The sequence below is a fragment of the Nannobrachium achirus genome, assembly GCF_963921795.1.
Source record: "Nannobrachium achirus genome assembly, chromosome: 20".
NCBI lineage: Eukaryota > Metazoa > Chordata > Actinopteri > Myctophiformes > Myctophidae > Nannobrachium > Nannobrachium achirus.
Window position 1 is genome coordinate 36958794 of NC_137827.1, and position 20108 is coordinate 36978901.

The 20108-nt window shown below is 43.0% G+C and overlaps 1 protein-coding gene across 1 annotated transcript in view; it reads left to right on the forward strand.

Moving 5' to 3' along the window:
* Positions 1–20108, forward strand: part of smoc1 (SPARC related modular calcium binding 1) — a gene marked incomplete at both ends in the record, with an annotated part of 74077 nt that overhangs the window by 37315 nt on the left and 16654 nt on the right. Inside the window, 4 exons of the mRNA XM_080751022.1 lie at positions 2540–2587; positions 5618–5707; positions 7409–7489; positions 18620–18812. Of these exons, the coding sequence (XP_080607148.1) occupies positions 2540–2587; positions 5618–5707; positions 7409–7489; positions 18620–18812 (412 nt within the window). The remainder of the gene's footprint in view (positions 1–2539; positions 2588–5617; positions 5708–7408; positions 7490–18619; positions 18813–20108) is intronic.

The window sequence follows — 20108 nt, forward strand, 5'->3', positions numbered from 1 at the left end:
CCATGCCTCTCCTAGGCCACCTACATCTATTTGTTCTTCGTCTCTGCCTCGGTGAAGACAAATACCGGTACTTTAAAAAGACATCTCATTTACAAAATAATTATGTTCCAAGTAGTCATAGCTACCGAAGCATCAACTCATCCCTGTCTTACCTCAATGACTAGTTGAAAGCTTCACTACTGTTACTCCCCCCAAAAAATCTTCTCTGTAATCACCTTTGTTTAGTACCGATTTAGTCAGTGTATAAGTTCCCATTTCCAGCGTTTATGTCTCGTAATACTATTGCAGGATATTTCCTTTATCTGAACTGGCCTCAGTCTGCTAGTCTGCACACCGTAATATCCAGAGTCTTCCTTTAACTCAGAGAGTGTACACATGAAACCAAATGGATTTGTACACTCTGTCTGAGTTAAAGGAACGCTGAGGATTTTACTGTACACACATTTAGGAAAAGTGATCCGTCTGTGGAAGGCCACAAAGCCACTGCGGTGTTGAGATTACAGTTTACTGTTAGTAAAGAGGGGCACGCCGCCAGATGTGTAGTGCATGTCATCTGGCGTAGCAGGTGCGAGGTCAGGAGGAGCGGGCTAATAGCCATCCATCCAGGGGCCTCTTAACCCCCTCCACCCCCTGTCCTCCCCTGCCCCCCTCAACCCTCACCTAATGCTTGATTTATACTTGGTTGCGTGGTGTGTTGCGCACCGAAAAATTGCAGATCTACAAACCCGCAAAGCATCACACCGCCACACGTTGGGAGCATTGTAGATCTGCCTTTTTTTGGGGGGGGGGGGGGGGGGGGGCGACACCTGCACGCCAGCAAGTACAAATTAGGCTTAACTGCTCTCAGAGCAGAGGAGAGAGAAGCTGGCTTCTCCGCTCGCTGTTCAACCTGGATGGGAACACTTTATGATAATCACCATCATTTTCTCTGTGAAGATAATACACAGGGGCCTTTGCCAGAACGTGGCTTTGTGGAGCCGCGAGAGCATATGGTGCAAATTTGGTGTGGAGAGAGCGGTGAGAGAGTGGTTGCATGCCGCTCTCTGGCCGGCTCTGTGTGTGTGTTTATGTATGCGTGTCTGTCTGTCTGTCTCTCTCTCTCGTTCTCCTTGCTTCCTCTTTCTCTTAGTCTCTATCCCCTTGCCCTGGTTCTCTCTCTCTCTCTCTCTCTCTCTCTCTCTCTCTCTCTCTCTCTCTCTCTCTCTCTCTCTCTCCCAGTCACCTGTATGATTCCACATTCAACCTGTGGCAATGCGTCATTTCTTCACTCTGAATCATTAACGCTCACATACTGAGGATGGAGATAATGTGTCCATTCATAGCCAAGAGCAGTTCAGTTTTCTGTTATGAAAACGCACAAGTAATAAGAAAGCAGATTACGACACAGCCGTACAGTGTCTACCAGTCTCCCCTTGTGTCCTGCATAAGCTCCAATATTTTCATTGTTTCTTGCAAAGGTGTATGTCTATGTACCCCACGGTCAGCCTCAAACAAACACTGACTCAGACACCAGAGGATTTGAATTTAGCACCGCTTACAGCAGTGGCTCTCCGCTCTGGTCCTGGGGATTCCAGAGTAGGCTACTGCTGTTCTTTAGTTTAGTTTTGAATTTTAACTAGAGGACTGGAGTTGAGATGCCACTGCCTTACAGTATGTGTTACTGCAGTCTGCACCTAATAATTCTGCCTTCACTTTGCTCTCAATGCAAACAGCGTTTAACTCACAACTTCAGATGCCCCCCTCTACACCCTTTGACCCAAATCAATCATTTCACATACATTTGCAGGAAACTTCCGTGAATTTATGGGAACTCATGCTGGGACAAGTGGACTGACAGGTAGTAAATTTAATTCCAATTGCCTTCACCTAAATCCCACCCTCTCACCTCATATTGTAATGGGTTTGAGACTTTGAGTAATCTTTAATTTCTTTGCTCATTCCCTCAGTATCCATGCATGCCTGACTTGACTTCCTGCATGCACAAAATCACAAGAGTGATGTCTCAATTTGACCATAACGGCTCACCCACTGAATCAAGAATCACAGATACATGTAGCTCGCAGTTTTGCCATCTGGTGCTAAAATATTAGAATATTTGTTCCATATGACTGTATTGTTCAAATCGTGGGCCTTGGGTGGTATAATGGGTTTTCTATTATATGGGAGTGGATTGGTCTACTATTTCGTGCTGTCTGTTGAGTTGATGAGGGAAAAAGGTTTTTCCTTTCTAGCATTTTAACAGTCATACCCACACTTTTGATTCATTGACTGACGTCAAAAATACATACATGAACATATATTTTTACATATCTGCCAAAATGATAAAGTGCAAAAAGGCTTGAGATCTTATTTCCTCTCTACTACAGTATTAAGACAGTCACCTGCAAACATTTTTTGTAATGTGTGACTATTACATTATGTGAATGATTTGATATTTTCCTGCAAATGTTCTTTAGGACCCTTTGCTTGTATTGGAGGGAGGACTGTGAGTATGTGTCCAGTGAGTGTCCAATGCAAATGTTGTGCTCTCTCTCTGAAGGGTCAGTAACCGATAAACCACCTGGGCCCCCCAGCTCTGGTAGAAAAGGTGAGTTGAGATCTGCTGTAAGTGTGTGTGTGTGCGTGTGTGTGCGTGTGCGTGTGTGTGCGTGCGTGCGTGTGTGCGTGTGTATACGCGTGTGTGTGTGTGTGTGCGTGTGTGTGTGTGTGTGCGTGTGCATGTGCGCGTGCGTGCGTGCGTGCGTGCGTGCGTGTGTATACGTGTGTTTGCGCGCGTGCGTGTGTGTGTGTCTGTGTGCATACTGTATAATACTGTATGTGTGTGTGTGTGTGTGTGTGTGTGTGTGTGTGTGTGTGTGTGTGTGTGTGTGTGTGTGTGTGTGTGTGTGTGTGTGTGTGTGTGTGTGTGTGTGTACGTACATGTGTGTACATGTGTTTTACATAATGTAAAGTTCAGCATCTCTTTTGACCTGCTCTTGTTACATTTGTGTACAAAGTCCAAATGTGTGCAAAGTTGGAAGATACAAACCACACTGCTTTTAATGTTGATATAAAGAAAGCCACATTTGTTGCCATTGTGCTCTGAGTCAACACACCGGGAAGAACATTCTGCATACTGTCTCTTTCCAAGCACACATAATATAATAATCATTCATTGCTGCAGTTTCGTTTTGTCCTATAGCAACATTTTATGTATCTATGTATCAAAATAATAATAATCGTGCTGTGCGTCGTGCTTGAGAGATTCCTCACCTCTGGCAGTGGATCAAGCTATCCTCTTGTCTGGTCACCAGACTACACTCCCCCCCCCCTCCCCAACCACACGCACACACACTTTCCCCCCTGAAACCCCAACCTAGATATAGATACTTTCTTTACACCTCCAAAGGACATAAGGTTTACTACTGTAAACCACCCCTTGTCTTTTCCTAGCCCCTAGGGTGGTGTATACCGGTGGAGTCTTAATGTGCAGTTGAGTGGTGTGTGTGTGTGGTGTGTGTGTGTGTGTGTGTGTGTGTGTGTGTGTGTGTGTGTGTGTGTGTGTGTGTGTGTGTGGAGGGGGCGGGGGGTGGGGGGGGGGGGGGGAGCAGATGCATGTTTGTACTGGACTGGTCTTTCCCCCTTTGTAACCAAATGGACCCATTTGGTTACCTTTGTACATTCTCTAAATTACAAATGAACATTGAGGATTTTACTGTGTACTTGACAAATAATTATTGTTTCAATCTACTTTCAGCAGCAGCTGATAAGTGCTATTTATGACATCAGGACATTTCAATAAAGTTGTTCACACCACATAAAAATAGAAAATACCCTAACTTTTTACTGTAACAGTTTATGTAATCACATTGGATAATACAAAGTTTAACAGAAGCATTTAATTGAGTTAGTAAACAGTTCTAGTAAACAGAAATAATTCTACATACACATGTGTACATTCAAGTACACAGGAAATGATACTGTATTTAGCAATATGCAATATAGCTGTGGAAATGTGATGGGGTTTAGTTATTAAAGCTGCTGCCATCACAAGACTCCTCAGTCGTTCGCATTTGGTTGGAATGTTCCGGTGACTACAAGACTGGATACACACAGGTAAGTATTTAAGGAAGCTCAATTCACTGAAAAAGGGAAAGCACCCACACACTGCTTTTGTGTTCCTGAGTATGATTTATTTATTTTATTGGATAGTTTCTTTCTGTGCACACGTTTTGCTCAAGTCTGGTCTATGTCAGGTAGAGGTGATCACATGGATTGTGTACATACAATCAGCGCTATTCAAAAATAATAGTTCATGTAGTAATATTTGAATATTTTGAAGACCCTGCTTACAGGTGGAAGATTTGACCTAAGACGGCAAACTGACCGCCATCATTTTAAACTCATTATAACCAGTTGTCTAATTACATTATAAGACAATGGCATGTGTGGTCTGTAAATACAGGTGTGTTCACATTTACCTGATGAAGACCAGGCTTGGTGAAAACATTGTGCTCCAAGCAAGATATAATCCAATAAAAAAAGAAATCCTTCTGGGGAACACTAAAGCAGTGGGCAGGTATTTTCTATTTTCATTAATACATTTTTGCTACCCAGAACCTGCAAATTTACTATAGATGTGTGTGTTTCTCTGAGACTTAATAAGTCTTATAGCCCAGCACAATGTAAGACTGGGATATGACCTATTCACTAGACCTGAATTAATTATGACTTGAAATCCTTTAAACTCCTTTCAGCGTTGTGATTCAGAAAAATGGGCAGTTGTTTGACATTTGAGATAATCTAATTGAACCTCTATTTGTGCCAGGTGAGATGAATCCATTATAGAGACATGGTTGGACTCACTTCAAATGCTAATTTGAACCAGATCTGCTTTGAAATATTTTGCTTCCCCTTTCCTTATCTGCTGGCACCCTAGTTCCCCCAATACAGAATTCACAGGGAATTATTTAATACATGTAATGGTTTTAGTTTAGCAAATGTGAACACGAATAATTGAATAATGCTTAGAACACATAGGAGAAAAACTGCAAAATCTTAGCTCTTGAACACTGCTGATCTACTCTATTTATCCAACAAACAATTGAGATTAACCTTCACCTGTTCTTTACTGGTGGGGCAGCCTTTCTTTTGTGCGTTTTTTTTTTGTTTCTTTGTCAACTGTACCCACATAGAAAGCTACATGAGAGCAGGTGTACACCTGCCACGCTCATGCGGGCTACAGTCAAGAGAGATTCTTGATTGGGGGGGGGGTCTCCTCGTTCTTGTGTATGTGTGCACTGCTTCTGAGCATATGCACTTGTGTGTAGGGGTGCATGGTGGATGTATCGTATGTGTGTTAGCCTTATCGTGCTGGTGTGAGAACGAATGCCTATGAAAGTAGTTAATTTCCTGTGTGCGAGTGAGATATACTGTAGACGTATGTGGGAGGTCTGTCTCCATGATTCTGTGATTCAGTCTCTTACTTTATCTCTAGTCTCTCTCTTTATTCTCTCTCTCTCTCTCTCTCTCTCTCTCTCTCTCTCTCTCTTACTCTGCTCTCTTGGCCGGGCCATGTGCAAATCCCAACCATTCAACAGTTCTGGAGAGTAGATTGTATTAACCTCAATAATGGTAGTCTCCTTCCGTTTCTTTCTCACCCTGAACCCAGATGATGGCTCCAAGCCCACGCCCACCATGGAGACCCACGCCCTCCCTGAAGGTGAAGGTAGGTTCTCTCTAGTCTTTAACCACATGAACACTAGCATCCCTATTCTGGGCATGTTATAATAGGCATAAACATTCTGCGAAAATAGCCGATCATCACATTGTGAGATCGGCTTTTTTCGGCGAAGATATTTGGTGCAGAGTAGGGCATTCACGAATAGTGATTTTTAGTATTCGAATTATTCGACCTCAAAGTATTCGAATAGTCGAATATTCGACAGGACTGGCCAAACTGTCAAATATTAAGTAAGCAAGAGGCGAACATTGTGAAAATAGCCGATCTACATGCTCATGTAGATCTGCTATTTTCACAATATTTATCTGTGGAACCGAGTCACATTAAATGTAATACCTACGATTCCAAGTGCTTGTCAGGGTGGGGGTCCCCCAGTTCAAATATGTTTATTTTGGGGGTCACGGCCTAAAAAGGTTTGAGAACCCCTGGTATAGAGCATTAACAAATTCATCCACCAGGGGCATTGACAACTCATTCTTATGACTTCCTATCTCGCCAAGCTTTATAAACTATATATTTTTTAAAGAGAAAACAGTAAAAAAATAAAATAAAATAAAAGAGGCGAATATTCGACTTCGGTGAACAACGTCGAATAGTGACTTTGATATACGAATATTCGAATATTTGGTGAATGCCCTAGTGCAGAGGGACGGAGATGGCACACTACAGACCCCTGGGGGACCCCGGGTCAACAAAGTATGTAGGGTTTAAGTGGGTAAAACAACAGTTATGTCTAATCAGATGCAGCCTGTGCAGTTACATGCAGTCTGGTGTCTTCCTTCTCTCACACTCAAATCATTCACGCCTCTGTCCTTGGGGTTTGATTGATGGCATTGATTGAATACTTTATTAACAGTAAACGTACAGAGATACAGTTATACAATAATGCTCAAAGGATGAAACAAACAGCCCTGAAAGCTTGTTTCCATTGCGGTCCTATGTATTCAACTCATCAAGTACTGGTTAATTAATCTGTTTTTCGTCATACATGTGTACTTGTATCGCCATTATTCTATACATGCATCTGTAGTCCATCAATGCCTGCGTCATGCATAGATGGAATCATTTTTTATTAAAGTAAGCTTCCCATGTATATCATGTAGAACATGGTGTGAGAATAACAATCAACACCAATAATCTCTCGGGCGGCAGTGGCTCAGGGGTAGAGAAACCGTCATTAGAACACAGAGGGTTCCCAGTTCGTTCCCGGGCTCTCCCAGAGTTAGTGTCGAAGAGTCCTTGAGCAAGACTCTGAACCCCTAGTTGCTCCCGTGAGCAGGTTGGTGCTTTGCATGTTTTCCTCTGCCATCGGTGTATGAATTTGTGTGTGAATGTAATGCACAATCTCTGTACCAGTGCCTTGGATAAAGGCACTATATAAATGCACCATTTACCATTTTATTAAAGTAAGTTCCCATGTATATCATGTATGGTGTGAGAATAACAATCAACACCAATAACTTTGTATACCTCTTATTTTGTCCATGCAACAAGTATTATATTTTAAAACAAGACTCAACGAAGCGGAGGGAGACAGAGGGCCAATTACACTCACACCTGAATACACTGACCAGCACTGATCAGTGCAACGCCGGGCAAGCTGACAGCAGAGTGTCTACATTTGCATAAATAATAAATATGGGTAATCTGAGAGAAAATCTTTGATGTGTCCTTCTGTACCTGCAGAGATCACTGCTCCCACACTGTGGATCAAACAGTTGGTTTACAAAGAGAACAAGCAGAACAACTCCAACTCCAGGAGGCCAGGTGAGGCTGCACCCAATACACCACACATACAGTATACTGTAACACCACTGGTTTGTCAAAGTGGGGACCCCGGGGCTCCTTTGGTACAACATTTGGTACAAATGGGACCAAATTTGGTTCCATTTGTACACTCTCAGAGTTAAATTAACATTTATTTTACAATATAAATTGGGGTCTCAGAGATAGAAATGCCATTAAATTAAATTGGTGTCTGTAGCCTAAAATAGATGTCAAACTGGGGGTCCTTGGCATTACTGCTAGAGCCATAAGAATCTTCTCTTATGAAGGTCCCTGGCATATCTTTTCAAATTGGGGTCCGTGGGGTAATGAATGTCAATTTGGGGGTCCTTGACATGAAGAAGTTTGAGAATCACTGCTGTACACCAAATATATATATACAGTATATATATATATATATATATATGACCAATGTACACCACTACATATGCCAGGGTTCCCCAATAGGCGGCCCGCGGGCCATTTGCGGTCCGCGAGGGGGTTCTGTCCGGCCCCCACCAACCCCAGTAAAAAAAACTAAAACGTAAGCTTACCATAATCACAGTAATCCTTAATCATTTTCAATCATATTCAAGGGCTTTTGGAGAAATGAGACAGACAGCACTGCAGAGGGAAGGTGATTGTCAGACTCTGTGTCTCCAGCTGGCAGCTGATGCCAATAAGTAGTAACGGCCCCTTGTTAATGGATCAAAGTAAGGCAATTCTCTGCACTGTCAACTAGCTGCTACAGATGCATACTTTTCAAGCAGACTGGTTAATTGGTTCTTAACTTATTTTGTTTCAACTTTAAGGAGTGCAAGTAAGGACAGTTACTTCACTGTCACATTTCAAAGGCTACACCAAAGGTCCGCTGCACATTGTTTGAGAAACACTGCACTAGTAGGCCTATATCTGAATTGTCGCTGGAGTAGCAGGAACGCCGCCGTCGCCACCCGCAATGTTGTGGCCCTCGGCTTGGTACCCTAGACATAATTCGGCCCTTGGCGAAAACTAATTGGGGAACCCTGATATAATGACCATTCACCCAACACTGTGGAAATGGCTAACTTCAGCTGGGTCACCACCCACTTGAACAACCAGGCATACCTAATGAACTGGTGGGTGTGGCCACATAAAATGGCATATCATCTTTAACTCAATTACTGCCACGCCCCCGAGTTGCCCGAGTTGGCAGCCATTTTGAAAAAAAAATAAAATGATCGCGATCGCGAAATTGCATACCAACCCCATCTTTCAAACATGGCAGCCATGTTTGTTACATATGAAGAACATATCTGCATGAATGCCTGAACGGATTTTCCAAGCGTATTTTTTTTGTTTGAAAGCTGTGAACAGCTTGGCATGGGCGTGCATGATCCGTGCGCTATGAATTACATGGAAGTCTATGGAGACTGGGGGCATCCTGGAACTTCAAAGAGATTTTTAAAAAGCAGCGAATGAGTTAATAGGTTGCACTCTGGAGCCCTGGTTGTAACCTCTGTCTGTGTCTGCAAATGAATGGCCAAGACCGAATTAATTTGCACTGACCTAGCCTGACACTCAGCCTGAATTGACATTTCGTTTCACTTCATTATTCAGTCTGAGGTCGCTTCCCCCCAGGGCGATTGCAGGGATGGGCGTTGCCAAAAAGAGGCAGTCTTCAGCGATTGGTTCACCGACCAACACATGACATAGTGTTGTTATCATGGTTGTTATGTGTGGCTGGCTAGTGGCTAGCCTGTTGCTTGCTAGTGCTACTTGCTAACCAAAGAAACAGTCAGAATAGGAGCACTACGAACTAGTAATCAAACACAACATAACATGCCTGCTACTGGTGTTTCATAGCGAGATCGATACGATCGCATTTTACAATTTACCACATTTTACCGCGATGCGCGGTACGGTACGGCGGCGGCGCTGGTGTACTTGGAAACACACGAGTTCTGGGAAACCCCCACCCACGCTGATCACAAGACGCTGATTCACGACGCTGATTCGCCGTACAGATTTTCAACCGAGGCAGGCCTCTTCAATGAGAGCACTTCTAGACCCCTGAATCGCCAAAACTAAAAATTTAAAGGGGTGTGGCTAGCGATTCAGGGTCTGGAACTAGGCTAGCACTGACCTGTTCTGACATCACAGTGATGAAAATGCATTCATTCAAGCACATGGGGCTCCGTGGAAAAATGCTCTACCTGCATGTACACCCACTTCTCAACTACCTAGTCCACATCGGGGAGATGCAAAATATTCTCTGATTTTTCAAAGGTTAGTGAAAAACTCTCTGAATGCTGTCAGGAGCAGGATAGATGATGTTTTAACTCTGGCAGTTAAAGAGTTTTAATCTCTGACTGTACCTCGTGCCAGGTGAGTCTACTCTATACAGTAAGGACCTGGTCCTTTGAAGTCTTCCCAATTGTTGATACGGTCGGCAGCATTTCGACCACATAGGGTGACTATTAGCTTGGAGTAAGCACAGCGACTGTAGGGCACATCAGGGTCAAAGAGTGATCTATGTGGGGGGTCAGTGGGTGAAACACCCAAGTGTCTCATACACAAACCCACAAAAGCATCCTCAATGTAAATCGGCTTAATGTGCCTGGAAGCTTCCACAAGCTTTCTGGGCAGGTCTAAGGACAAAACGTAGCCCATTCCTATCGCATATGGTAGAAAATGAGACTCGGAGAAAACACCAACAGGTAGGTGATGTTTGCTGGTTGGGTCTCTCGAAACAGGCCAAAATCCATAAACAACATAGCCGGTCAGGTAGTTGACCGCGGGAGCTTTCAGCAGCATTTCAACCAAGTTAGGCAGGTTGAGGAATGTGTCCGAGTCGATCTTCATGGCGTACGAGGCGTTGGAGCAGCGAGACTCAAGCCATTCCAACATTAACATGGTTTTCACTGTAAGCACGTCGTGGTGGTGCCGGCTTTCTTCAAGCATGTCCTGCTGGACTCGCTCGGCTCCTTCTCCGGTCGGCAGGCCAAGCAGGAAGAATAGGCTCACCGTCTGGCCCGACACGGGGCGCCGGGTCTGATTCCCCCATGTCCTGCGGATGGCGAGGGTTCACTGGGACAATCAGCACGGTGAACGGCTTCTGCTGTCGACACGTCTCCGGCTCGTCCACGACGAAGCTGTAGTCATCATGGGGATACTCCACAATGTATCGTGGTCCCCGGGAGATGGTTGGAACCTTTCCGTTTGGAACCTCCGCTGACCTCTCTCCAACATTGGCATTCACGACTTTCACGTAGCAGTAAAAAAACAAAGTACCTATCAAAACCAGTATGATAATAGAAGCTGAAACAGTCCACCTCATGTTCTTCATGTTCTTACTCTCACCTCTCAAGCTCTCTCCTCCTCGTTTGTCCCGCTCTTGGGTTTCCTGCATGTAAAAGACCAAAAGCTGGTATGTGGCCTTAAACCTTTTCACCAGTCTTGAAGATTGATTCTTACAGATGCTACTGAAATCTATATGGATGAACTACTGCATGTATCACTGAGCGATCTGATCATCTGGCCTTTATATTACTGTATCATCAGATGTGTGTGTGTGTGTGTGTGTGTGTATACTGGCGTGTATTCACCTCTTTTGCTTATATGCTAATGTGATAGAAAAAATGCTTTTAGCAAACCAGTCTCTTCCCAGTACTCTGTCCCTACATGATCAAACATACCACTACAGCACTTTTTGGGCACAGAATTGAAAGATTTACCTGTAAGCTCCCATGTGCCCCAATCGATTAATGAATAATTATTTTAGTCTAGTTTATTTTCCCAATAATAAAACAAAACGAATGATTAAACAATATGTTGTAACAGAAGTAGCATGATGAAGCCAGAGTTTGTACAGAGTAATAAGCCAGAGTAATACATTTTGCACAGCTGCTACACCACTGTTTTGACGACATTGTTGAGGGGGAAAAGCCTCTTGTGGTAACCAAATAAATTGTATACTTTGCGAATGTCAATACGGCTCCAGTCTAATTCGTTGCAAAGCCTTTTCGTGTTTTCCACCAGGTTCTGCGATGAAATGTGAAACACTTTCAAGGAAAGTACAGGCCATGCTCCTCCACACTGCTGGGATTGGGTTTCTCTAGTTTCTTTCCTTTGGTGTAATTTGTTTAGCTTTCTCTGTCTCCATGTTCACTGCCCTCTAGGCATGCCCAGTCCACTGGGCTGCTTTCACGCTCCCTGCAACCACTGAGGTTGGTGGGGGGTTTGTGGGTCTGCGTTTTTGTGTGTGTACGGGTGCACAGTAAAATCCTAAGTGTTACAGTACGTTAACTCAGACACTGCACAAATCTTGGAGTTACAAATGGATACATTAGCACTGAGGATTTTGCTTGCGTAAGTGCATGTGTATAAATATGCTATTATGAGTGTGTGTACTGTATGTATCCATTTTGTGTGTGTGTGTGTGTGTGTGTGTGTGTGTGTGTGTGTGTGTGTGTGTGTGTGTGTGTGTGTGTGTGTGTGTGTGCGCGTGTGCGTGTGCTTGCGTGTGTGTGCATCCAGTGGTGTGTTGTAGACTTTTTTGAGGGCATACTATAATCTATGATCCACGGCTATTTGTGTGGCCAGCGCATACGGCAGTGCATAAATGCCTATCAGATACGCTACTTTGAAAGGTTCATGAGGGCATACTCTTTTTCTTTTTAATGTCTTCACAGCATACTGCGTATACCCACGTGACAGGTAGAACACAGCACTGTGTGCATCCATGCGACTATAGTGTAAAACGAGCATTGCTGTACCTGTGAGTGAATCTTTTAGTAAGATTCAAATGGCTCCTACATTACAGTGATTGATGTTAGGGCTGTCACGATATGAAATTTTACATGACGATTATTTGTCACTCAAATAATTGCGATTAACGATTTAATTGTGTTTTTGACGTTGACAATTACATTTCAGTTTGGCTTTTAGGCTTTGAAGTTGCACATGGTAGATATGACACATAATCTAAATATACAAAGAAATTACTAACATATTTGACAACTTTATGCTTAAAAAAGAACATTGATAGTGGAAATAGCCGATCTACAAGCTCACAACGCGTCGCATCGCGACGCGTTGTGAGCTTGTAGATCTGCTATTTCCACTATTTTTGACTTTTTTTTTAGATATATGAAAAATGTTCAACATGGAAACGATTATGACAATAATTAAAAATAAAAACGATTATTTCCAAAAATCACGATTAGACGATTATGTAATGATTGTGACAGCCCTAATTGATGTTCATTCGATCTGCTCTCTGTCCGGCATCCACGCTACACTTCTGTGCACAGGGGTGTGAAAGGACTTTGCTTGTAGCATGAGGAGGATATCAGAGAGGCAAGACAGGGAAGTGGTTAACTTTGAGTGATGGTGTTCCAACAGGGGAATTTGAAGTCTGGGGCGGGGGGAGTGAGGAAGGACTGTATTTAAATGGACAGATATTCACTGTGACAGCGCTTTGAAACTGCTATGGAAACACCGGCTTCCTGTTTCTGATTAGCATTCGACGTCCTGCGAGGGACGGAGGACATGGCCGACAGAGGGGATTTGTCAACACTTGAGAAGCTTAGAGAGGAGTGTGTGTGTGTGTGTGTGTGTGTGTGTGTGTGTGTGTGTGTGTTTGTACAAAGCTGTATTTTTTTTTGTAGGTTCTATTTGTGTTTTGGGAACGTGTTGGGGTGAGGTTATTAAATTAAAGGACAACTCTGCCCGAAATCACTTCTAGGCTCATTTTCCTACTTATATTGATCCAAAATGACTGTCCATGGGGTCTATTAGGCACAAATGCCCCTTTTGTCCAGTTTCCCCTGCAGAGCCCAGCAGCTCTCCTAGCATAGAGTGGAGCCTATAAGCCTATCGCTATTATACTATTTGTTGTGGTCAAAGGTGATTTATTTTTTCATGAATGTGTTACTAGTTATCATTACAAACACATCCATGCCTTGGTTGTCCCACACAAGCCACCACAATCTCATAAATCATGTTTTGGGGTGAGTATTCGGCACAACTGCCAATCAAAGTGACTGTACTGGCCGATCACAGGGCATCTTTTCCAGGACTTGGCAAAACAGATAAAAGCATACCATCTGTTAAACAGAGTGTGAGGGCTTGTGTGGGACAACGATGACATGGATGTGTTTGTAATGACAACTAGTACCACATTCATGAAAAATAAAAACACCTTTGACTACAACAAATAGTATAATAGCGATAGGCTTATAGGCTCCACTCTATGCTATGAGAGCTGCTGGGTTCTGCTGGGGAAACTGGACAACAGGGGCATTTCCGCCTAATAGACCCCATGGACAGTCTTTTTGGATCAATATAAGTAGGAAAATGAGCCTAGAAGTGTTTTAGGGCGGAGTTGTCCTTTAAGTGGTACTAAAGTATATTTTATGAGTTGAATGTCTTTTGGACAAGAATATCTCTTTTGATCTCCCTTTCTCTCAGTACATCGTTTTTAACGAGATTGCTCTCTCTTTCTTACTCTCATCCTTTTTCTCTGCATCCCTCCCATCAATGTTCTACCAATGTCCATTCTCCCTATATCTTCCCTTCTTTCACTGTCTCTTTCTGCCTGTCTTCCTTGGAACAAACTGAGTGCTCACCATGAGCTGCTCTCCTGCGTTCCAGTTAATTCATTGGCTCCTTGTCTCTGGCTATTCCGTAACTCTGATTTAGGGAGATGTGTTGAATGTAAGTGTGTGTTTGCTTGGGCAAGAACAAAAGAACTACAGCAAAGCCAATTTTTCAAACCAAGGCAGCCATACAAGACTTTTGACACAATGTTGTTCGAGTATTGAAAAGAGAAGAGAAAAAACAAACATAAACAATACATGCTGTCATAGAGAACATTTATAACGTTTAAGGGTCGATTCATACTATAATAAGGAGCTGAGTTTATTTCGATTCGGGAGGGCTCCCCTAACCGAAATAATTTAGGTTTGGGGAGAGTCCATTCGTACTCTCTTAATGGCTAGCGGGCTAGCGCCAAAGTCGCTTGTAAATAATTGGAGGTCCTTCATGTCCGATAAATGAGCTTTGTAGGACGGATACATATCTGACTGGCCCTTGTGGCTGCACGCTAACTGACTGGAGGTCCAGTGCGAACCAGATGGGCTGAAACTGAAGAGAGAACGGGGGTGTCTCTCTATCTCTCTCACGTGTGTGTGTGTGTGTGTGTGTGTGTGTGTGTGTGTGTGTGTGTGTGTGTGTGTGTGTGTGTGTGTGTGTGTGTGTGTGTGTGTGTGTGTGTGTGTGTGTGTGTGTGTGTGTGTGTGTGTGTGTGTGTGTGTGTGTGTGTGTGTGTCTGTCTCTTTCTCCAGCCAGAGCGAGAGTCAGCTGACAATGCATCCGCTATATGCAATGCTCAATACACGGCCACACAAGCATTTGGAAGTCGGCTTGTCTCCCCTCCAAACGACCGCTGTTTCCTTGGCTTCACAGCCCGAAAATATGAACTTGAAGCTGGGCTGAATGAATGACCCCACTGAGCACCTAAATTAAGTCGGGAGGTCACAACATTTCAGCAGCACCGAACCGTTGAGTTTAAGTTGGGTGATGCCCCCCCCCCCTAGTCTGGACAGTGCCGAACCGAAATAAACTCGGCTCCTTATTAAAGTATGAATCGACCCTAACAGAGAGCAGAACAGTTGAACTGCCGTAAACCACCAGCTTCCCTCTTCATGGGCCATAATGAAAACAATGCACACAGCAGTAGACTTGGGCGATACGGACAAAATCAAATACATAAATGTTTTACTTAATGCCTCAATATCGATATTGTGGTATGTTGAAAGTGCACAGGGAAAAAAAATAAAAAACTTCTTGACACCCTATAAATTACAATTGCTTATTGTATTCATGTCAAAAAGCAATAAAGAAATTATATTAATATATATATATATATATATATATATCGATATTGTGACGATAACATTATATTGTGACACTAATAAAAAATAACTAATTTGTGAACGATTTGTGCAACCAACTCGGGATATTTACAGATTGGATGTGTGTTGTCCTAAACAACACTTTTATTTAGGGTACGGGAAACTACTCTTTATCATTTGCCTGTTTCTTTTTTATCCAGATTCCCCGGTGTCTTGGTCAAGACACACACACACGCGTGCATGCACACGCTTTCATAGAAGTCCCTTATTACTCGATTTTCCACAGTCTTTATGGCACAGAATGCTGCAGAGAGTATTGCCGTGATTAGACCACAGCTGAAAGTGATTGGAGTGTAGCAAAGAAGAGAAAGATGGTGTGTGTGTGTGTGTGTGTGTGTGTGTGTGTGTGTGTGTGTGTGTGTGTGTGTGTGTGTGTGTGTGTGTGTGTGTGTGTGTGTGTGTGTGTGTGTGTGTGTGTGTGTGTGTGTGTGTGTGTGTGTGTGCGCGCGTGCATAGTGGGATGGATAGAAAGAGTGAGGAGGGAAAGAGAGGGAAAATAGTAGGATATACAGAATAGTAGAGGAAGAGGGCATTCTCAGATTTTTACTGTGGATTGTTGGACTGTCATTTTGCATTCCTCTAAATAATAACAGAAGTAGGTCCAGCAGCTCTTACAAAGATCACACACACACACACACACACACACACACACACACACACACACACACACACACACACACACACACACACACACGCACACGCACACGCACCTCCAAACTCCACTCCAACTCTGTCTTACTTGTACACTTCTTTTAGGGACACTGATCAGTTTTGAAAGGTTCAGCAAATGTTCTGCATTTCCAATGCAGTCCCTGTCACTGGGGCAAGTGAATTGGAAAACAAAAATGAAACCTCCCCCATCAATAAACAGTAAATAGAGCAGAAATGAATCTTAGTGAGGCGGCTCAGGACGAGGAGCATGTAGATTAAGTTTCACGTACACACAAGAAGAAACTTGAGGGGGCTTACAGAGCCCGTGTCCAGCCTTTTTCCATTTGAATGTATAAAAAACAAATTTCTTTTGGGAATCGCACTGCCTGGCGCCAGCATACCCCTCTGTATAATAAACAGTGCTAAATAATTTTGATGTGAAGAGACCTTGGCAAGGAGTGGAGCGGCCGCACAGCGCTAAGAACACTTGAGCGTGAGCCCTCTGTGGAAAAGTTCTGGGGGAGCGGAGGGGGACACGCTCGGCCTTGTGATGGCAACTTTGCTCAGAAAGCAGACGTACATCCTCTCTCTCTCTCTCTCTCTCTCTCTCTCTCTCTCTCTCTCTCTCTCTCTCTCTCTCTCTCTCTCTCTCTCTCTCTCTCAAGCTCTCTCTCTCTCACGCACACACATGCACACACACTCGTACTGTACAGTAGATGCATACATGCAGAACTAGACACACGTCAGGCTAGGCTAGGTCCCACAGTGCAAGGCCTCAGTCTTGAGAAGGTAACTTTTTCGCAGGTTTAACGCTCAGTGCTTTAGCCTCATATATAGGCCAATGTGGAACTAGAGATAGGCACTAGAGACAGTGACAGCCAAAGGTTAAAGGGTAATTTATACTGGTAAGAGTGCCGTTTACCAAAAAGACCGATGTACAAGATTATGACTTAGGATTTACAACGTACAGTAAATCACTATGTGAGAAGCATGTGTCAACTGTGGCTTGGCTAGTTTTATACACTTTACCATTTTTATCAGTTTACAGCTATGTATGTGGAAAGCAGCAGTTTCCCCCCCAGAGTCTTTCAGTATTTATTTAGTTTGCTGTGGATGTGGGTTTTGTAAATCCTCTAAATGAAGTTGACTTACAGTGTACTAGCTGCCTTCGCGTCCCATTAGAGGTAATATGGAGACATGTTAAACAGCCTCTGCTGGACCCAGTGGGTGTTCAGACCACCTCACCAAAGCAATACAAACTAAATGAACCAAATGCACCCGATTTGGTGCCATTTGTATACGCTCAGAGTTAAATGAACAGTCAGGATTTTAGAGTCTAGGAAGAGTCTCCATCCTCCAAATGGCTATATCAGGTACCATACTTGCCTGAATACCCCCTGAGCTCAAACTACAGTACGTGTGGCACTGGTACAACTTGTTGGCTCTGCGCTGTGAGGGGCCAAAAAAGGATGGTTGTGTTGTTGCACCATAATGGTTTATAAACACACTTGATTGTAAAATGAGCATTGGTGGACAAAATACTCAACCACAGAAATGAAAGTAGATACTCCTGGTCAAACATTATTCAACTACAAGCGAAAGTTGCTCTGTCAAATTTGTTCTTAAGTATGGGAGTATTCAAATGTTCAAATTACAAAGTACATTTTCCTTTTTTTTCAATAGCAGTGCTGTATTGGAATTGAGACATTCTCCCCAAAATTCAGAAAAATATAAATAATAGTAAATTAGTAGATCTACAAACTAACAACACGTGTTGTTTGAAATAAGGATTGAGTGGTTGATTCATAAATTACTTGTTCCCCTTCCTAGAAATGCAGTCAAAAGTACAATTGTGTCTTTGATGATTGTGTCTCAATGATTTGTGAAAGTCATTCAAAAATACAAATACTCAAGTGTCCAGATATACTTGAGTATCTGCTCAAGGACAGTACTCAAATAAATGTACTTTGTTACTGGAAAATGGGAAAGGGAATACATGGTAAAAAAGGACGTAAAAGGCCCTCTTCATCGCCACAGCAACAGGATTAGCTTTCACGTGTGGCCATTGTTCTGCTTTGTCCTTGTCGTTGCGTTGAGAGTGAGCGATGAACTAAATGGAGGTGAATGTAAATACAGTGAGGTGAAGGAAGGTTTTACATGAGCATCTCTCAAGTGCTGAGCGCCTGCTGTTGAATGATAGTGGATGAGATTGTGGTGGATGAAAACCCAGTTTAAAGACTAATGCGACCTGGAGAGGGATTGGAAAAGGTCCCTGAGGGGCTTGGTGTAACAGGCAGAAGTACACAGTATTTTCTCGAAAACATTTAGAGAAGAAGAAACTCAAAAGCATTTCTCTGTTTTGTAAAGCAATCATTAAATTAGCTATCTTTCCCATCTCAACCTAAGTCCATCAAAGACCTTCCTGAAACATACCTTTTAATCTTTCATGTACTGTATGTGTTCATTGTGTGTCAGTACATTCCAATGATGTGTCCGTATTGAGTGTGCTTCTCACGATTTTTAGAGAAGGTTCCCTCTTGTGACCAGGAGAGGCAGAGTGCTTTGGACGAAGCAAGGCAGAATCCCCGTGAGGCAATCTTCATACCAGATTGTGGGCCCGGAGGGCTCTACAAGCCAGTCCAGTGCCACCAGTCGACAGGCTACTGCTGGTGTGTTTTGGTGGACACGGGACGGCCTATTCCTGGAACCTCCACCAGGTACTATTATTACATCATATCTATCTGTCTGTGTAACTTTCTGTCTGTCTGTCTCTATAGCCTAGACCTATTATTTCCTACACCAGGACACCGCTTTGGTATGTTAGAATTTGTCAAATTTGTTTGTTTCAATGGATAAGAGAATCCTGTCTAAAATATAATTGTAACTAAATCTCTGGCTGATAAGTCGATACTACTAGTCACCTTGGAAATAGAACTGTCCAATTGCTCAATTTGTTTTTCACTACAAACTTTGGCTTGAAAGAAACTCTGAACCCATTCACCACAGTAGCCGATCAGCATGAAAAAAGAAAGTTGTTTTCTTTCACCCCAACAGCAATTTCTATCATAGAATATCTATCAACAACAGCTTGCTATGACATTTCTTTTCAGTGCAACTGCTACTGTTTACATTGTTTTCAGGGGAATGGCAAAAGTTGAATCAGTTTTTGTGGGCACCATGTCAGCATAATGGATATGATGCAATAGCAAAAATGTCAAAAACTGTAAATGATACCTTCCGTCCATGTTTTGATATGTTGTCTGAGGTAGTTTAAATAACTTTTATGATTTGTTTTTAGAATGTGAATATTACAATTGATAAGATTTACTGCAGAAAAAAACAAACGGGTCAGTAGATTAACTGTTTTTGGTTTCCGAAGCATCATTATTCTCACTCTCTATAAGGGTTTTCAGTTTACAGGATGTGCTATACAGTACACCCTTTCCTGTAAGAAAAACCTATTGATGAATGAGTTGTTGTGTTACTATTCATACTGTATGAACATGCTGCAGATACAACTGAATACAAAGTATGTGTGAACGCTGTTGGCAGTACATTACCTTATGTATTGAAAAACAGCACACACAGACACACACACACACACACGCACGCACGCACGTGTGTGCGCGCACGCGCGCGCACACACACACACACACACACACACACACACACACACACACACACACACACACACACACACACACACACACACACACACACACACACACACACACACACACACACACACACACACACTTCTTGAGGTAATTGTTTGTCCCCCAAAATAATTTGCTAATTTGACCTTTGGGATACACAAATATGTTGGTGTGTCCAAAAACGTAGTTACTGCACTTTGGCTTTGTAGGTCAATATAGGTTGCATGCCTTTTGAGGATCTCTTGGCACCTCACATCACATCATTATCTGGAATGAAAAAAAGAAAAAACAGTTCCGGCCAAGTGTTTTATCTCTCATTCTTATTTTTCGACTGCTTGCTGTATCCTTATTTGACTG